This window comes from Sturnus vulgaris, unplaced genomic scaffold (assembly GCF_052056855.1).
Source record: "Sturnus vulgaris isolate bStuVul1 unplaced genomic scaffold, bStuVul1.hap1 Scaffold_195, whole genome shotgun sequence".
Lineage (NCBI taxonomy): Eukaryota > Metazoa > Chordata > Aves > Passeriformes > Sturnidae > Sturnus > Sturnus vulgaris.
In genome coordinates, this window is record NW_028276170.1 from 3,869,400 (window position 1) to 3,889,563 (window position 20,164).

The 20,164-nt window shown below is 47.3% G+C and overlaps 1 protein-coding gene across 1 annotated transcript in view; it reads right to left on the reverse strand.

Moving 5' to 3' along the window:
• LOC148218015 (uncharacterized) overlaps positions 1–20,164 on the reverse strand; it is a 113,578-nt gene that overhangs the window by 52,080 nt on the left and 41,334 nt on the right. Inside the window, 1 exon segment of the mRNA XM_088158030.1 lies at positions 5,847–6,607. Coding sequence (XP_088014156.1) covers positions 5,847–6,607 — 761 coding nt within the window.

Sequence of the window (20,164 nt, forward strand, 5' to 3'; positions counted from 1 at the left end):
TTAGGAGCTACAAGAGTATGATCAATGGCCTGATGCAGGCTCATGTCTGTGCTGTGATTAAGACCCTCCAAGAGGAGATGAGAGAAGAGGTGAGGAGGAACAGTTTCCCATATGGCACTTGTGCAAGTCACAGGCCCCAAAGTCAGAACCCAACATCCCCCAGCTAGAGAGAGGGTACACCCCACAAGCTGCCTGTGGTTCTTTCTGCGTGGCCATGGGGAAGACATGAGAAGGTGGGATGGGAAACCCACTTCTGTCCTGGCAGCACAGGTGTGTCAACTCAAGGAGGGAAACACTAACTGAGGGAGCTCCACTAAAGTGAAGGTAGTCTCAACCTCCCGTGACCGAGGTGTTGGGTAATACAGGAGGATGATCTGTCGGATCCGCTTGACGGAACCTCTCGTATGTATGCCCAGGAAGGAAATAATAACCAGGGCTAGAGGGGCCTTGCCTCTAGCCAGGGAGAGGCACAGGAAAACTGGGTCTTTTGAGTGGTGTGGATCTGATGTCCTGGCACATCAGAGCCACAAAAATATAGAGTGTTAGTTGATCCTGGTGCACAGTGTACCCTAATGCCATTGGGACATGTGGGGACAGATGCTGAGTCCATTGCCAGGGTGATGGGAGGATTGCAGGAATTGACTCTGCTGGAGGCTGAGATGAGGCTGACTGGGAAGGAGTGGCAGAAACATCCAATTTTGACTGGCCACTTCACCGGTGGACGTTGCCCATGGTGTCTCTGCTGCGGCTCTTGCAGCTGTGTCCAGTCCATGGCTCTGAGCCCCTTCTATTTCTTCTCTGGAAAATCACATTCCTGTATCTCCATCTGCTTCTTCTTTTTGTAAGAATCTTCTATTTACAAGGGTCCCCAGAAAGTTCTTCTATTTACAAGGTCTGGACCTCCACAGCTCTTGACTGCTGTCAGCTCTTCCCAGTCACCTTCCCCCACTGGGGTTCCAACTCCACCACTATCCCCACAGCCAGGCTATTGCCTATCACATCGGGGTCACCACTCATTGCAGTTGAGACAGAAGCGATGACAAAAGCCTCCCTGTTCGTGCAACAAAAAGCAACTTTTATTGAGGGCTGTTCTCCCTATATAGCCTTTGAAGTCTGCACAGTGAGCTCTGCTTGGCTAAATTAGTTGTCACCTGGCTAACTGGCCAATGGCTGCCCATGTCCCAGATGGCCTAGACCTGCTCCCCAACAGCCCAGACTGCTCAAGTTATATCATTACGGTAGTTATAGAATTATTTACATTATAAAATTACAATTGGGATTAGTTATAACTGTAAGGCCTCCAGGCCAGCTGTTAGCTACTACAGGTTTAGTGCTGGCCAAATCTTCCACTAGAATTATTTACTCATTTCCTGCTGTGAGATAGGATTAGGAGGAAGGCAAAGCAGGCTCCAACCTTAAAGGGTATAAAGAAAGAACTTTATTAACAGAACTAAAAGAATTATAAGAATCAGAATAAAACCTTCAGAACACTTCTCCCTCCACACCCTCTTTTCTTTCCCACTGACAACGTGCAGGAACAATTCAGCCAGTTTACCATCTCTAAAATACTCTTTTTCCAGTTCACTTAGGGAGAGGAGTCTTTCTTGTCGTGCTGTGGAGACTTCTCCACAAGAGACAATTCTCTCGTGGCTTCAAAGTCACAATGAATCAGCTGCCCAGGAGAATGGAAATCTCATCACTTTGTACAAGTCCCTCCCCTTGACCTACAGCTTTCCCCACAATTGTTTTTGAGGGCTCAATCTTTGGCTAATGGGGTACACTTTTAAGGATGAACTGTTCAGAAGCAAAGGTTCTCTTCATCTGTCTCTGAGATCATCTTCATCTCTGGGAACAGAGATTCTCTTCTTCTTCCCTGGGGTAAAGGGTCTTCATCACTCTCATCTCTCTCTGTTCAAGCTTGTTCAACATCTGCTTGTTCAGCATGGATGCTTTTGCTCATGTCTGCAATTTGAACACTTCATCCTCCACGTGCTTTTCAACAAGTTACAGGGAAATGGAGTCTGACATATCAACTTTATCTTTCCCATAGACTTACAAGAGGATTTCAGCCCAAGAGTCAGGCATCTCCTCAATCCCTCCCATCTAGGACCTGAATTCTACTTCTCTAACCTTGGGGTCCACATGTTGTTCTTCTACGTGTCTTCACTCTGTCCTGTTCTCTCACTCGAGAGAGAATTGAAGGTCTGCAAGTCTCATCTGTACAGTGAAAGAGATAATATCTTGTTCCAAGGCCTGCAGATAATCATATGATCCCTGCTAGGTGGTGGCCAGAGCTGCTTACAGTGGAGAATTCTGAGGGGCTGTGCCAGGATTTTTAAGGGGCCCAGCCAGGACAGTGTGGCCGCTCTGGCTGCACAGCTTTTTCAGTGGTTTAACAGGTTGTCAGTTCTCAAAACTAATCACTGATTAGATTTTGTCAGACATGGAGGAAGCTCTTAGCAGCTTCTGTCAAAAAAAAAAATTTCTGGGGGTGACTTCTTCCCTCCTCACAAAATGTCAAATGTGCAAAACCAGCACAGAGGGACCCCCTTTCTGTTGTGAGGTCTCATGTTGTCACCCTTGGCTCCATGAGGCCCTGTAAAGTCAAAATGGATCCTTCATTCCAGGAGACCCCAAAATGTCACGATGATCTGTGGACACCATAAGGCCCTGAGGCATCACAATGGCCCCTTGGTTCCAAAAATCCCTGCAGAACCATAGGGGCCTCTGGATTCCACAAGCCTCCGAAGTGTCACAGAGTCCCCAAATCCTGAAAGTGTCACAATGGATTCTTGGATTCAAGAGACCCCACAGTGTCCCAGCGTCCCCTCAGTTCCATGAAGTCACAGAGAATGACAAGGCCTTGTGGGATCACAATGGATCCTTGGTTCCATGAGGCCCTGCAGAATCACAGGGGCCTCTGGATTCCACAAGACACTGGAGTGTCACAGTGTCCACACAGTTCCATATGTCTCCTGAGTGTCACAATGGCCCCATTGTTCCACGTGTCCCCTCAATGTCATAATGGCCCCAAGGATCCATGAGTCCCGTCAATGTCACAATTGCCCCGTTGTTCCATGTGTCCTGTCAGTGTCACAATGGTCCCACAGTTCCAAGAGGCCCTGAGGTGTCACAATATCTCACGGTTCCGTGTATACTCTGAATGTCACAATGGCCCCAGAGTTCTATGTGTCCCCTCAAAGTTACAATATCCCCAAAGTTCCATGTGTCCCATTAGTGTCACAATGGCCCAGGGTTCCATGTGTCCCTTTGGTATCACCATGGTCCCAAAGTTCCAAGAGACCCTGCCATGTCACAATGGCCCAATGGTTCCACGTGATCCCTCCTGTCACAATGGCCTCAGGGTTCCATTCGTCTCCTCAGTCTGACACTGGCCTCAGGATTCCATGTTCCCCCTCAGTGACACAATGGCCCCACGCTTTCGTGTGTCCACCAGTGTCACAATGGCCCCACAGATCTGGGAGGTTCTGCAGTTTCTCAATGGCCCCAGGGTTCCATGTGTTCCCTCAGTGTCACAATATCTGCACCATTTCACGTGTCCCCTGAGTGTCACTTTGGGCCCAGGGTTCCATGTGTGCCCTCAATGTCACAATAGCCCCACAGTTCCATGTGTCCCCTCAGTGTCACCATGGTCCCATGGCTCCAAGAGACCCTGCCATTTCACAATGGCCCAACAGTTCCATGTTTCCCCTCACGTCACAATGGCCTCAGGTTTCGATGTGTCACAATGGCATCATGGTTCCATGTTTTCCCTTCAGTGTTACAATGGCCCCACGCTTCCAGGAGGCTCTGCTGTGGCATAGTGGCCCCAGTGTTCCATGTCCCCTCATGTCACAATGGCATCAGGGTTCCATATGTCCCCTCAATGTCACAATGGCCCCAAAGTGTCATTTATGCCCTCATTGTGACAAGGGACCCATGGTTCCATGTGTCCCCATAGTGTAACAACGGCCCCACAATTCCAGGAGGCCCTGCAGTGTCACATTGGCCCCAGGATTCCATCTGTCCCCTCATTGTCACAGACGAGCAGCACTGCAGTGGGAGCAGCACCACTGGAGGGGTTGCAGCTGCACTGGAACAGGAGCAGTGGCTGTGGAACAACAGGGGAGAAGCTGTGGAAGACAAGTCCTGTGAGGAGCAGCTGAGGGAGCTGGGAATGTTTATCCTGAGGAAGAGGAGGCTCAGGGGAGACCTCATCACTCTCTACAACTCCCTGACAGGAGGGTGCAGCCTGGTGGGGGTCGAGCTCTTCTCTTAGGGAACAGGGACAGGACAAGAGGACACAGCCTTAACTGCACCAAAGGAAGGTCCTCCCGTGTCCCCACCCATGTCTCAGTTCAGTGTCTTTATTTTTACCCCAGTGTTGGATGTTTTAAAGGGATGAAGAGAAATGAAAAGCAAATCAAGGCCAAAAGAAAACGATTTCTGTGTCTGTGTGAGCTGAGGATCCACGTGCTTGGGTGGAAGAACATTTTTTTGGAGGGGTTTCCACCCCACTGTCTCCAAATTCTTGGTCTTTACCTGAGATCATCACCCTTTGGCTGGAGAAGACACCCTTGGGCAATACGAAATCAAAATCCTGGAATCACTGAGGTAAAAAACAGGTTTAACTTTAAACGGTAGAAATTGAAATTTTATTAAGGGGAGCTATAAGAAAAAAACTTAGAATAATGAACAGTTTTCTTGTGGTTTTCATGTTACAGTGATTAGCTGCCCAGGAGAATGGAAATCTGATTACTATCTAAAAACCCTTTTTTCAGATTAACAGTTTTTCTCATAACTTTTATTAAGTACTGTGTTAATTTACAAGGCACAGTTTAAGGATTATAACAGGTTAAACAAAAAACAGTTTATTTTTGAGTACAGAGATTTTTTTCTTTTTCTTGGGGGAACAGTAGGGGTTTTTTATTATTTAAACAGGAGATTACAGCAATCTTAACATTTGTTTACTTTAATATCAATGCTCTTGTTTATATGTACAGTTAGAACAGTCATATTCACCTCAAAATACTTTTATGTGTTGTAGATGAAACAAGAGGCTTTTCTCCGTAGTTTAAAAAAAGAAATTTTAGCTCACTACTTTTCTCCTTTCTTTATTTCATATTTGACTTTTCTTTTTATTTGATTACGGTGTTTTTATAATGTTTCTGTATGTATGACTATTTTGGTGGGTTTTTTTGGCTTTGTTTGTGTTTTGGTTGTTTTTGGGTTTTTTGGGTTTTTTTTAGGAGAGAGAATAAAGTATCTGTAAAGTTTTATTCTGGGCATTCCAAGAGTTAATACCTTGCCCAGAGGGCAGCAGAGGGATTTGTGATTTTTTCCATGTGGGGCAGTCAGAGTTATTTACAATAAAGAGTCTTCAAGGCCACGCTGGGGGCTGGGTGAGGACTGTAGGGTTTAGTCAGAGGAGCCGTGATGAGTTTCTGGTTTCATGGCTGTTCTCCAGCGCCCGCTGCACTCAATTCCAGCCACGGGCCGGGGGTTCTTCCTCCACCCTGCCCAGCAGGGCACCACCAGAAGATAGGATTGAACACAGGAGATTTTCTAGAGTTGGATATCAACAAATTCATTCTCCCCAAGGAATTCCCAAAGTTGGTTTGCATCCTGATGGACTTTGCTGCCCCTGCATTCATCCAGGTGCCCACAGGGAGACAGGATGATGCAGAGTCCCCCAGCCAGGTGTCTTCCCAACACGGATCACCAGGACCACGGATCACCAGGGCTCTGCCCAACGGGGGTCACTGGGGATCATCCAACACCGATCCTCCCATGGGGGATGGAGCTGGAGCAGAGCACGAAGCTCTTCCCACACTCGGGGCACTCACATCCCTGGTGTGGATGCTCTGGTGTCTGATGAGATACGAGTTGCATGTGAAGCCCTTCCCACAGTCAGTGCAGCAGAAGGGCCTCTGTTCTGTGTGAATGCGCTCATGTTCGAGGAGTTTGAAGGTGGTCTGAAACCTCTTCCCACACTCAGGACACTCGTAGGGCCTCTCCCCACAGTGGTTGCGCCGGTGGACAGTGAGGTTGGAGTTGCGGTTGAATCCCTTCCCGCAGTCGGGGCAGCGGAAGGGCCTCTCCTCTGTGTGAATCCGCTCATGTCTGATGAGAGTGGAGCTTCTCTGAAACCTCTTCCCACACTCAGGACACTTGTAGGGCTTCTCCCCAGTGTGTGTGCGCTGGTGGTTTATCAGGTCGGACATCCACCCAAAGCTCTTCCCACATTCCAAGCAGCTGTAAGGCCGTTCCCCTGTGTGGATCACCTGGTGCTGCATCAGGTTGGAGCTGTCGCTGAAGCTCTTCCCACATTCCCCACAAATGTAGGGCTTTTCCCCAGAGTGGATCACCTGGTGCCGGATCAGGCTGGAGCTATCTCTGAATCCCTTCCCACATTCCCCACACTCGTAAGGCTTTTCCCCAGTGTGGATCAGCTGGTGCCGGATCAGGTGGGAGCTCTTGCTGAAGCTCTTCCCACAATCCCCACACTCATAGGGCTTTCCACCAGTGTGGATTCTCTGGTGCTGGATCAGCTGAGAGATGGAGTTAAAACCCTTCCCACATTTCAAGCACTTCTGGGGCTTCTCCCCTCCAGGAGGCTTCTCCACCAGCTCTGAGCTCTGCCTGGATCTCCGGCCGCCTTCCCAGCTCAGGGTGGGTCTTTCCTCCTCACAGCTCCCTGGGATGGGTTTGCAGCCACTCCTCGAGAGGGATCTCTGGGGCTTTTCCTCCTCCTCCATCTGCCAACGTCTTGGGAATGAAAAATCCTGGTTTGGGGAAAAAAGAAGAGAAGAGTGTGTTGGGCTGGGGGTTCTTCCCTGCCCAAGTGCAACTCAGGAAGACATTGGGCATCTTGCGTAAGAACCTCCAAAACACCAAGATTAAGACGAAAAATCCTCCCATCATGACACAGAACAAAACCCCCCCAAACACTAAGATTTAGACAAAAACCTCTCCAAAATACTGAGATTCAGCCCCTGCAAAAAATCAAAGCACCAACATTTAACCAAATAAAGCTCAGAAATACCAAGATTAACCCATGTGAAAATCATGGATCCCCCTCTCCAGTTTCCTGCTGCATGCGATGGGGACAATGCTCCTGAGGCCTGGGGAGAGGCTGCAGATACAGGGAGGGGGGAACCCTGTGCTCCTTCCTGTTTCTGCTCTTCCTCCGCCTGTGTCCCTACTATTCCTCCTTCTCAATCCCACCATCTCCTCCCCGTGCATCCTTTGAACATTTTGTTCTCCATCCCTGCTTCTCCTTCCCTTCTCCTGCTGCCCCCAGGCCCAGCACCCACTGCCGGCTCCCTCTTCCCCCCAAACCCACAGCATCCCAGCGCAGGGGCAGCAATGGAGCTGGGGCAGCTCGGGCTGGGGCAGCGCTGGGCCCTCGGCCGCTCCCGCCCGCACTCGCTCCCCACTGCAGCCGCTGCCGCCACCACAGCGCGGGGGGGCCCGGCCTTGGCGCTCCCAACCATGACTGCATTCAAGTGACAGAGCTCCAGAGCCAGGCTGGGAGAGATTTAGGAGACGTTCCCTGGCCTGAGGGACAAAATCTGTTTATGGATGGCTCTTCAAGGGCAGGAGAAGGGAAAAGAGCTCCAAGACAAGCTCTGATGAAGGAAACGGAATTAGACCAAGCTCAGGTTACCGCCTGCATGGTCAGCTCAACCGGCAGAGCTGGGTGTGCTTGGAAGAGCCTGGCACTGAAATGCCCTGAGGAGGAAGGCTCAAATATCTTCTGGTGACAGCATGGCAGCTAACAGGGTGAAAAAAGCAATTCTGACTTCTTCAGCAATCTCTGGATCACTTATGAAGGTATTTTTAAAACAAATAACTCCAAGATAAAGAATTGTGGAAAAAACAGACTCTCAGATGGGGAACTCATTTTACAGGAAAAGTCCTTCAGGGGGTTATGGCTGCTTTAGGAATACAATGGGACCTCCACAATCCCTTGCACCCCCAAAGCTCAGGGCAGGTAGAAAGAACAAACAGGGAAATAAAGAAACTCCTTTGGAAGCTGGTGATAGAAACCAAGATGCAATGGATACAGCTTTTGCCATTGGCTTGGGCAAGAATAAGAGCCAGACCCAGGGCAGATATTCAATTATTTCCCTTGGAATCGATCTTTGGAATTCCTTACCCTGGTAATTCTCCACCTAGTGCGGGCTGGAGATAAGGGATGTATATTTCAAGCAGGCTGTGGCCAGAATCCCGTCTCTGGTGAAATCTCTCCCACAGGAAGCTGGGCTGGCACAGAGCCTGCCTTGGCACTTTGCTGTTCACAGCATCCACCCAGGACATCGGGTCCTGCCTAAGGAGTGCAAAGAAGCACCACTGGTGGCCAAGTGCCGTAGCCCATTCCAAGAGTCCCTGAGCACAGAAACAGCCGCCAGCACAGCTCAACACGGGGGGACCCCTCACCCTGGGCTCAGGGGCTCTCAAGCCCCGGAGATTTGGAATTCCCGGCTGCAGGAGCAGCATGGGAGGGCACCACTGACCCTGCACTGAAGGCAACGCAGCAGCAGCCAGGGCTCCACATCGGGCCAAGCCCCTGGGCCTGCCCACAGATCCTCTGCTGAAATCCTCTGCCTGGGCACCCTCCTTTGGCATCTCCACACACTGGGGCCAATCCTTGCTGCCACTGCTGGAGCTTCGCTGCTTTCTGTGCCTGCACTGCCACAGCTGCTGGGGAAGACAACGGCACAATTCCACTCTGCCCCTCAGTTACACTCACACACTGGGCTGACGGGGATTCCATGGTCAGAAAATATACCGAGTGTAATTTTAAAAATCTATTTCTCTACTCAGGCTTCATGTGCCTTTGCTTTGGGGAAACGAATTTTAAGGATATTTCTAAGGAATTTTCCTCCAGTCAACAGAGATGAGTTTAACATCTCAACAGACTGGGAATAGCCCAAAAGATACTCACAAAGATAACGACCATTAAGGCCCATCAGCAAACATCAAGGAACACCCACCCCAGACACTGCCCCTGGCATAGTTGGAGATGCCTGGTCTGCAGAAGGATGAGAAGGAAATCCAGGAGTGCGGACCTAATTAATATAGAGGGGAAGAAATTTGGGTCCGATAGGAAATTAAATACTTAGAACTACACAACTTGGAAGCAATGAACATAAAACCAATGGATTTCTATGGGTTTTGGACTGTAAAAAGTTAAGGGAAAATCGAGTAAAATTCACATATCATGGAATGATTTTCTCTGCACACCCGGGCTATGTGTGGCTGAAATTATTTCTGTTGCACATCCTGGCTGGAATCAAGTAATGCCTTGATTCTCTAACAGTAGAAATGGTGTTGAAGAGTTTTGGGTCCTCCCACAGTTTTGGTGACAAGATTACACCATTAGAATGTTTTTTTTTAATAATCCTACTTTTATATTTTCAGTTAAGATTGGGCCAAGGGTGTGAGAACCACATTTTAGTGTTAGGGTAATAAGCAGAAAAAATCTTTATTCCTTTGGGGATTTTTTTTGTGTATGTTTATGAGTGGCTGTTAGTGATGACAAAATTTTGGTATGGAATTTGTAATGTTCACTGTTCACCTTTAGGCTGCATTTGGCAAAACCAAAAGCCCTGTAATATTTAATAGAATATTGTTTTAAAAAGAAAAAAAGAAAAGCAGCGGGAGGGGGGAGGGGAGAGAGGAAGGAGAGAATATGTGAGTCACCTGATGGGCTGTGATGAAAAGAAGATTCATTCCAGGCAGAGCCAGGAGAGGAACTTTAGAAATGCAAACGAACTCTGCTGAGACAAAGCGCAGACAATTTACCAAACTCTTCATGCCTGGGGGAGGAATTTGGCTGATTCTCTCTGCCCCTCACCCCAAGCTCTGCCTGCCTGCACAGATGGAATTTGCACAACTAAAGGCAGAGCCCATAGTGAGGATATCTGACTGCAACAGAAATTGGTTAAGCTGCAAAGGGAAACAGCAAACGGAGAATGTTGGGAAAACTTCATGAAAAACAGCGGGGGAGAATCATCCCTCTCCTCACTCCAACCTGTGCTGTCACTGTCCAGGTTATATAGGGTGTATTGGGGCACTGGGGTGTTTTTGGTGCCACAAGTTCAAGCAAATGAGTTGGAAATCCAGGTATGTGGGGATTTAATTAATGTGCTCAATTGGTGCAGCCCTGGCTTCAGGGAGCACACCAAATATGGGGAAAAGATGAATAGACACCAGAACAAATCCTACACCACCATGGACCAGCCCCTGGGAGCCCTAACGAATTCATATCAGGAGTCAGAGAACCCATTTATCATTTCAATGGCATAATTAGATTACACAATGGCCTCAAAATAACACCCAACCAGACAGCTCCAGCTCCTGATCTTCTTACAGACCAATCTATTCAGATGAGGAATGCAACGTTTCCCCATGGGATGGAATCAGATTATCCACTAACAGAAAGAGGAGGAATTTGTGGAAAATCAAATTACTCAAACTGCTGTTCGAAAACAGATCACAAAGGAAAAGTGGTGAAACACAAAACAAAGAAAGTGAGAAAGTAGCTCATATTCCGGTCCAAATGTGCAAAGGATGGGAAGGGGACACGTTTCTGTGGTTCCCTGGCAGACCACGGGTTAAACGAATGTTGTTTGTCCTTGTATGAGCTACAGCAACTCTCATCTTTTTACCATGGGCCGTGGGGGGACACAGGCATGGACGGAGATGTGGGGGACAGTGACAGGAATGGAAACAGGAAGGGGTGCCCAGCACCCAGGGGACTGGGTTTGAAATGCAGGAATTCCTATGTGTTCCTAAATGTGATTGTAATTTACTGGGAAGGTTTTTGATGTCTTAATTTGGAATGCCAATTAATATTGGAAAAGGTGATAGAGGCTAGTTCTGTTCCACCTTTGTGTCAAATGTCTGGCAAGGCCAATGCTGAAGTGAGCCCAGAAGTGTGGGCAGCTCCAGAAAAATAGAGAAAATTAGATATGGAGCCTCTCCAAAGAACTTTGAAGCAAATTGTACAAGTGGTGTCTAAAAGCAATACCCTGTTCCAAGGGAGGGAAGGAAAGGCTTACAGCCTCTGATTGAGTCCCTGCTAAAGGCAGGGCTTTTGAAGCCAAGGATCTCTCCCTATATGCTCCTATCCTGCCAGTCAAAAAATCAGAGTGAATCAACAGAATGGTGCAGGACATAAGAATAATAAATGGGATTATTAAACCCAGGCACCCCACAGTCTCAGATCCTTACACCATCTTCAACCAGGTGCCCTCCTCACACTGACACCATTCAGTCCTTGATGGCAAAGATGCTTTCTGGGGATGCCCACTCACACAGGATGGTAAACTGGATTTTGCCTTTGAGTGGGAACAAGAGGTAGAAAAGAAAATGGGAAAGACATGGATGGTCCTTCTGCAGGGATGCACAGAAGCACCAGCCTTATTGGGGCAAGCCTTGCAGAAAATATCACAAGAATTTACCCCACACCCAGGGATTGGGTTAATGCAGGATGTGGATGACTTGCTGCAATCAGGAGGACAAGAAGTGGCAGAAGAAGCCTCTGTGAAATGGCTGAACGTTCAGGCTAAAAAGCATCTTTGAGTATTTGAAATAAAAGAGCAAATGGTGGAGAAAAGGGTTAAATATTTGGGACATATTTTGACTGAGGGTTTGTGGTGTATTGGCCCAGAGAGGGACCAGGGAATCTCAGAAGTAATCCAGGACTAAAACGCAGGTGAAAGAATTCTGAGAATTAATTGGAAATTGCAGGACCTGGATTGAAGATTCTCTGCTCTAGTCACAACATTGTATGACTTTTTAAACTCAAATATCCTCAGTGTTGTGGTATGGACAGGAGAAAAGGAAAAAAACCTGAGAAAATGAAAAATAACAAAATGATTGGACCACCAGCTATGTCTCCTCCAGACTGAGAAAAAGAAATTTGAATTCTATGTGTGTTATAAGTGTACATTATATTATTGACTTTTGCAAATATTAAAATGAATGCCATATGCTGGAAAATACTGTTGTATGAACATAGTTTCTCTTAGTTCTGCAATTAACAAAACTTATAAATACAAATAAATATACATAAATAAACAAAAGTTATAATTAGTTTGTGATAAATATATTTTTGTTCCAGTATAATGTCATAATCTTATGTTCATGTAACAAACTTGGAGAATGGCAATAAAGATAATCAGGAAATTCTTCACATTCTCGGAATTATGGGACACCAAAACCCCAGGAAAGGAAAAAATAATGATTTACAGGTTGGAGGGGAATGATTCTGAATAATGCATGAAGGTCTATGAATATGCAACATGTTGGTGCATTTAGGAAGTGTTTTCTGAGTCAGTGTGTGCCCTTGGCTGAAGGCCAAGCATCCGGCCATTATAACCTTTGGCCAGAGCCAGGGCAGATATTCAATTATCTCCCTTGGAATGGATCTTTGCAATTCCTTACCCTGGGAATTCTCCACCTAGTGCGGGCTGGAGATAAGGGATGGATATTTCAAGCAGTCTGTGGCCAGAATCCTGTCTCTTGTGAAATCTCTGCCACAGGAAGCTGGGCTGGCACAGAGCCTGCCTTGGCACTTTGCTGTTCACAGCATCCACCCAGGACTCTGCCTCTCAATTACACTCACACACTGGGCTGCCTGCGATTCCACTGTTGGAAAGTATACCAAATTTAAAATTTTTTACATTTCATTTTACTAGTCAGGCTCGGTTTGCCTTTCTCTCAGGAAAGAAATTTTAAAAGTTTTTTTTAAGGGATGTGGCACCACTCAACAGAGATGAGTTTAACATCTCAACAGACTGGGAATAGCCCAAAAGATTCCCACAGAGATAACAACATTCAACAAAACATCAAGGAAACATCAGCAAACATCAAGGAACACCCACCCCAGACACTGCCCCTGGCATAGATGGAGACACCTGGTCTGGAAAAGACTGAGAAGGAAATCCAGGAATGTGGATCTAATTAACATCAGAAGAGGAGAAATCCGAGTGCAATAGGAAACCAAACACTAAGAACTACACAACCTGGAAGCAATGAACACTAAACCAATGAATTTCATTGGGTTCGGACAGTAAAAAGTTTAGGAAAAATCTAGTAAAATTCACATCTCATGGAATGATTTTCTCTGCACACCCGGGCTATGTGTGGATGAAATTGTTTCTGTTGCACATCCTGACCAGAATCAAGAAATGCCTTAACTCTCTAACACTAAAGATATTGCTGGAGAGTTTTTTAATGTCCCTGCCGTTTCAGTGACAAGATTACACCATGAGAAAAATTTTTCACATTAATCCTACTTTTAGATTGTCAGTTAGGTTTGGGCCAGGTGTGTGACAAGCAATTTTACTCCTAGGAGAAGAGGCAGAAAAGACTTGATTGCATTGGAATATTTTTCTATATATTTGTGGTGGCTCTTAATGACGGCAGAATTTCGGAATGGATCTTTAGAAGCTCACCTTTAAGTTGCATTTTGCAAACCTAGAAGAGTATTAATGGTGAGGCCTTAACGCATAAACTGTTAATAAAATCGCTAAAAAATAAAAAAGAAAAATAAAGCAGGTTGTGAGGGTGGACATGTGAATCACCTAAAGGCTGCTCTGGAAGAAAATCCTAGTTCCAGGCAGCCAGGAGAGGAGTTTTAGAAATGCAAATTAACATTGCTCTGGAGAAGTGTGGACAATGCCCAAGGGCCTTCTTGCCAGGGGGAGGAATTTCCCTGAGTCCATCTGCCCCTCACCCCCAGCTCTGCCTGCTTGCACAGATGGAATTTGCACAACTAAAGGCAGAGCCCATAGTGAGGATATCTGACTGCAACAGAAACTGGTTAAGCTGCAAAGGGAAAAAGCAAACGGAGAATATTGAGCAAATTTCATGAAAAAAAGTGTGTGGGGGATCATCCCTCTCCCCAGAGCACTGAGGTGTTTTTGCTAGTCCAGAGAAATGAGTTGGGAATCCAAACATTTTATCATTTCATAAGCTAAAAGTGGTCAATTGATGCAGCCGTGGCAGGAGGGAGCACCCAAAAAAGGGAAAAAGATGAACGGCCACCAGAACAAATGCTACAACACCATGGACCAGCCCCTGGGATCCCTAACGAATTCATATCAGGACACAGAAAACCCATCCATAATTTGAGTGGCATAATTAGGTTAAAAAGTATCCTTGAAATAATAACCAAGCAGACAGCTCCAGCTCCTGAACATCCTGCTGACCAAGCTGCTGAAATGAGGAACGAGACATTTCACCATGGGATGGAATCAGATTATCTACTTACAGAAGAAGGAGGAGTTTGTGGAAAATTAAATGATGCAAACGGCGGTTTGCAAACAGATGATAACCGAAAAGTGGTTAAACAGATAGCAAAGGAAATATGAAAATAGCTCGTATTCCGGAGAAAGGATGGGAATGGGACAAATTTTCGTGGTTCCCTGGCAGACCATGGCTTAAACGAATGCTGCTCCTCCTCTGACGTGCTGCAGCAACTCTCATTTCTTTACCATGGAAGACACCTTGCGCCAAAGAGGATGCAGGAAAAGAGACTGAGTCGATGGAAATTAAAAGTTAGTAAAGGCAATTCTTGAGAAAATAAGAAAATGAGGGATTGCAAGCAGTAAGATTAATATCGTAGTAGGAGTGAATATTAAGAGGGACATGCAGTAGGCCGATCGGGAAGTCTGAACCTTCCAAGTACCTCAGCCAGAGGGGAATGGGAGAGGGAGGTACAACCGGGAAAATGAGGATAAAAAGGAGGCTGCATTTTAGAGACCGCATGGCAAATGCCGCATGGCCTCTCTCTTTGTTCATCAATAAAGTCACTTTTACAGGACTCCTCTGTCTCCTTTGGATACACAAACCTCTGGCCACGGGAATTTTCCCGCACAGCCCCGGGCACAGCGCAGACACCTCTGTGCCACCCACAGCAACCGGGACGAGCCAGCGCTGCTCCGGCACCGGCTCCTGCCGAGGCCCCAGCGGGAAGGAGACCGCGGGCAGCCGCTCCCGCAGCGCCCTCAGCCCAGCGCCAACACGGGCCGGCACCGGCACAACCAACCCGCCAGAGCCCCCTGCCGCCCCCTCGGCCCGCAGCGAGCCCCGAGCCCCCGCACAACCGAGCGCGGCTCCCACCTGCGCTGGGACCGCCTCCGAGCTCCGCCGCCGCCTGTGCCTGAGGAATTCGATGGGATGTGTTGCCTTAACCTTTCTGACCACTCCCAGCCCATCTATGCCAGCATTCAAGCCCTGAAAGAAGGTGTCAATAAACTTCGGGTAGATCATGGGTACGACTGGCTGAACTGGCTCTTAGGGCACTGGGGACTCACTGGCTGGGTTAGGAATTTAGTTAAAATAGGTTTGTATGTATTAGGCATCATATTATGCATTGTAGTAGTTATTCCTTGTATTTTACAGTGTGTTAAGAATTTAATAGACAAATCGCATAAGAGTGTATTTTTAGTTAAAAGAAATGGGGGAGGTGTGGATATGGGTAATGCAAATGAGACTGATAGTACTGCAGATTTAATCAGCAAATGCAGCCTGACAACGAGGATGCCTGGCAAGAGCAGAGATCTGACTGCAAGAGGACTGGATCAAGTCTGGGTTATGGGAAATAAGATTTTACTGAGTCCAAATGTAAAGTTTGTCTATGTGAGAGTTTGTCTATATAAGGTTTGTCTATGTGATTGTAGTAAAATATTACCAGCCTTCCTGTAAATGGTATATAAGCACATGTAGTGCTCAGTAAAAATTGGATTTTGATCACCATTCAGTGTCCCCGTCTCTCTCTCATCGTCGATAGTTCAAGTACTCCCAGTGGGGTCCTGGAAAGAGAATGGTGGCACATCTACTGCCTGCTACCCCCTCTAGGCAATATTCAACTGTTTCGTTCACAGACTCATCTTCCAGCACTCTTAGTGGGGTCAGCAGAGCCACTTCCCACTGGTGGGGGCAAAGAGCACCCTCTGTGCCTTTGTGGTGGGAGCAGACAGTGTTGTCTCAAAGGAAAGGTCAGAGAGAGACCAAGCTGGACCTCTGCCTCCTGCCCCTCACACCACAAGGGCAGGAGGGCACAAAACTGAGAATGCTTTTTTTCTTTTCGGTCCTGTCTTTCCCAGGAGCTTGACTAGTTTGAAGGAGAGGATTAGAAGGATTTCTTGAGGATCACTGCCAGTGCACAGCACACATGGCATCCCTCACCCCTTACATCATCATGGGATGGAGGGGTAGGAACCAACAACAGCCCTACCCCACTGCTCCAGAAGCCAAAGTCCCCATGCAAGCATTTATTTATGGCCTTCTTAGAGAACCACATTCCCACCCAAATCTTCCCCTCTGCAGCAGCTCATTCCCACAGGAACTGGCAGAGCAGATGGGCTTTGGACATTGGCTGGCTTCCATTGCACTCCTTGCCCTGGAGCTGGCACGGCAGGAGAAGGGCTCTGGTGAACCTTCTCCTCCTCCCATGTAGGCTCTAACCCAGCTGCCAGAACTTCAAGTTCTCAGAGCACTTCTGGGCTCTGAGCAGCGGCCACGGGAGGAGGAGATGCAACTCCAAAGGCAGCAGTTCCCAGGCCCAGCTCCTGCCATCCCAGTGGGGCTGCTCGGTGGTTCAGGAGAGGAAGGGAAGGGCAAGTGCAGGTGGCAGTAGCTCATTTCCGACTGAAAGACGGAAAGGTAATTTATTCACTTTGAAATCATTGCATTCAAGCTCTGATCCTAAACTGAAAGAGAAGTAGCACCTGCTTGTGTTAAATTTGGGTGAAGAACAACTGTTACATTTGATATGGTAAGCAGTTCAATTATCTGAGGGAAAATGTACAGCAAAAATTAGCATTCACAGAGAGAGAGAAAACAGCAGGAGTTGGCAAAAGGGAGGAGGAAAAGAAAGCACACCCCAAGCCAGTGTTTCACCCAAATCCAGGATTTTCTGTTTGTAAGGAGTGGGGACCCCCCAGGTCCCTCCCCAGTCCCGCCCCCCCAGTAAACGGGACTGGGGTGAACTGGGAAGTTTTACTGGGAACACTGGAGCAGCTGTGCTTGGCCTGAATGACAGCGGGGCTGGGTGTGGGACACACGACTCCTCTAAAATCAGTGTGGGGATGTGTTAGAGTCAGTAAGTCAAGAGTTTCTCTGAATCCTTCAGAGAGAGATCAGAGTGCAGGGATTGAATTGAAGTCTTGAGATGGACTGAAATGTGTTAAGCCTCTCACACATAAATCAGAGGTGAAGGTTTAGGTTGTAGCACGAGGGAGCAATAAGTAAGTAAATGGAATAAGTTTTAAGTGCTTTTAGTGAGTAAAAGGTCTTAGACGCCAGAGAAGTAGTACATGCTCTAGTGAAGGTTGAAAGACATGCTAGTGTTTCCTTCGAGGCTCCAAGAACCTGGCTTCAGACATAATAGAGTTAGAGTTAAGAATATTGCTTACATTTTTCAGTTAGAACAAGATAGGCCATGTACATAGTTTATATGTAGCACCTCACCACTCCGTGGATCCCAATGGAATTAGGCTCTCTGATGGAGAGCATCCACAGACCCCTTGGAGATGGATCCCAGTAGCGTCCTGTGGATGCTCTACATCTCTGTCTTCTTGGTGCTCAGGGTCCCCCACAAACACGGAGTTCAGGGGTCCATACACACTGAGGGCAGGTGGGAAGGCCCAGGTTCCTCCCCTGGCAGGGACAAGTCTGACACAGGCTCTGGCAGCAGCCTCTGGCTCTGCTGCATCCCTTTGCATCAGGAGCAGTGCTCTGCTGCAAGGCCTCAGCAGTGAGTCTGGGCAGCGCTTTGGGGCTCTTGGATGGATTCTGGCACCTCCTCAGCTGCCCCTCACGGCAATGTGCCGTGGATGTGGCCTTCCCGGGCTGGGGATTTTCCAGCGGAGCCAGTTTGTGTGAGGGAGGATGGGTGTTCAGTGCCTGTGGGCAGAGGTTCCCCCACAGCCCCAGAACTCTCCTCCTCCCTGGCTGGCTGTGGGCAGTGTGTGCAAACGTGGCCTCAGCAGATGAGCCTGTGGGCTGCGGCCTCCCCCAGCCCCAGCCTGGCCCAAGCTGATTTTCAGGACAGCTGCTGGCTTTGCCTTGCTTTGGATACATTCTCCTGCCTCAGTTTTGTGTCCTTGTCCCTAGACCAGAGGCAATCGATCAATGGTGTCACCTTGATGGTACCTCAGGTGCTGTTAGGCCGCTCAAGTCCCAGGCCAAAGCTGCAGTCAGGTGAAGGAGGGCTGGGCTGGGGTGGTCTCAGCCTCTTTATTCAGTAGAGGATTTTTGAGGTCCTTCCCAACACAAACTATGCTTTGACTCTAGAAGATGTGTGGATGTGTATTTTAACTTGGTAACATTAATACAAATTATTATAATAATAATAATTTTATTTTCATTATAATTATTTAATACAAATTCCATTATTTAATACTACATCTATTACTTCTTCTTCCTCCTCTTCCTCTTCTCTTTCTTCTTCTTCCCATTCCTCCTCTTTTTCTTCTTCTTCTTCTTCTGTCTATACTTAAAATGATTATTTCATTTACTCCTACCACCATTTCTTTTTCAACTTAGTAGTTTTATTATTCTTCTTCCTATTATAATTCTTAATATAACTCTTTCTTCTTATGGGCTTGTTCTACTTGTTCTCCTATTTCTACATCTATTCTTATTCTTAAATTCTTATAGTCTTGGTCTTACTCTTACAGTCTTATTCTTATTACTTTAGGGTTTTTTTCCTTATTCTTAATACCTATTATTTTTCCTATTCTTATTCTAATTCTTATTATTATTCTTTTTCTTTCAATTTCTTTTTTTTTTCTTGTTGTCACTCCTTTTCCAGCCCTCCTGCTGGGGCAGTGGAGCCAGGCAGGGGCAGCGGCAGAGGCGGCGCAGCGCCCGCAGTGCCCGCCGCAGCCGGGATCGATGGTTATTGATGGCTGCAGGCGCTTCCACACGGGCAGGGCAGGCACAGCACGGGCCTGGGGAGCTCGGCTCAGCTGCTCCCGGCTCAACCCAGGCCTGGCGAGGGGCAGCCAAGGGGAACCCGCCTGCTGACAGACCTGCCCATCTACGCTCCCTCTCTTCTTTGTCCTCACAGAGCTCGAGGACTGTGAGGTTTTGAACCTCCAGGTGCTCTCAGGCACCCAACTGTCGGGTTATTTTCTTTCATGTGCCAAGCAGCTAATCGTTACTATCAAGTTGCTTATTGCAGAAGCACATCAGTCTCAAAGGCAAAAACAAAACAAAGCAATGGCAAAAAGCACATGGCATTAAAAGCAATGGCAAAAGCAATGGCATAAAGCAAGTGGCAATGGCAAAATGCAAGTGGCAAAATGCAATGGCATAAAGCCATGGCATAGAGCACCAGCTCTCCCTAAAGCATGTTCTTTTATAGAGACTTTCCAGCTTGCTAAGACACAAACTCGGACCACTGCTTCTTAACCTATTAGAATTCTAGTTTCTTAGCACGCCAGGCTACATATAAACTATGTACATGTACCTGTTTTTTTCCACCACTCTTTGTTCTTTTGTTTCTTCCCAGGACCTCTCACTGGTTACTTCATGTTTGCTGCTGATTTCCTCTCCCTTTTGCAGATGAAAATGGTAAAAGTGTCTTTGACCTGCCTTGCTGGATATTGTGAAGAGGAACAGTCATCTGCTGCAAGTGGAAGTGTCACAGGTGGAGCAGAGTTCTGTGAGTGCTGTATCAAACCAGACCTCGTCAGACCTGCCAGAACAACTGGTCCATGCTGCCCTTCACTGCTCTGCCTGTTCCCCACTGTTTCATGCCAGAGTAATTTAACTGCTGTTAATTGGGTGTGTGTTTCACTCGAGCCAGTCCAGCAGAACCAGCAGAAAGCAGCCCCAGAATGAATGGGGCTCTGCAGAGGAGCCCCAGACTATTCATCAGCCTGCCCGCAGAACTGGCTCCAACTCTGAACCCTTGTGACCACACTCTGAAGAAGACACACTTCTGATATTTCTGAGGCACTTATGACTGAGGCACTCCATGTGCTTGTGCAGGTAAGAATCCCCAAGTTCTTTCTGTCAGGAAAATTAATCCACAAACACCAGAGGTTTATGTCCAAAAAGGAGACAGAGGAGTCCTTTTTGCTTTATTCGAATAAAGGGAGAGACCATGGGACATTCCCCTGGGATCTCTCAAATT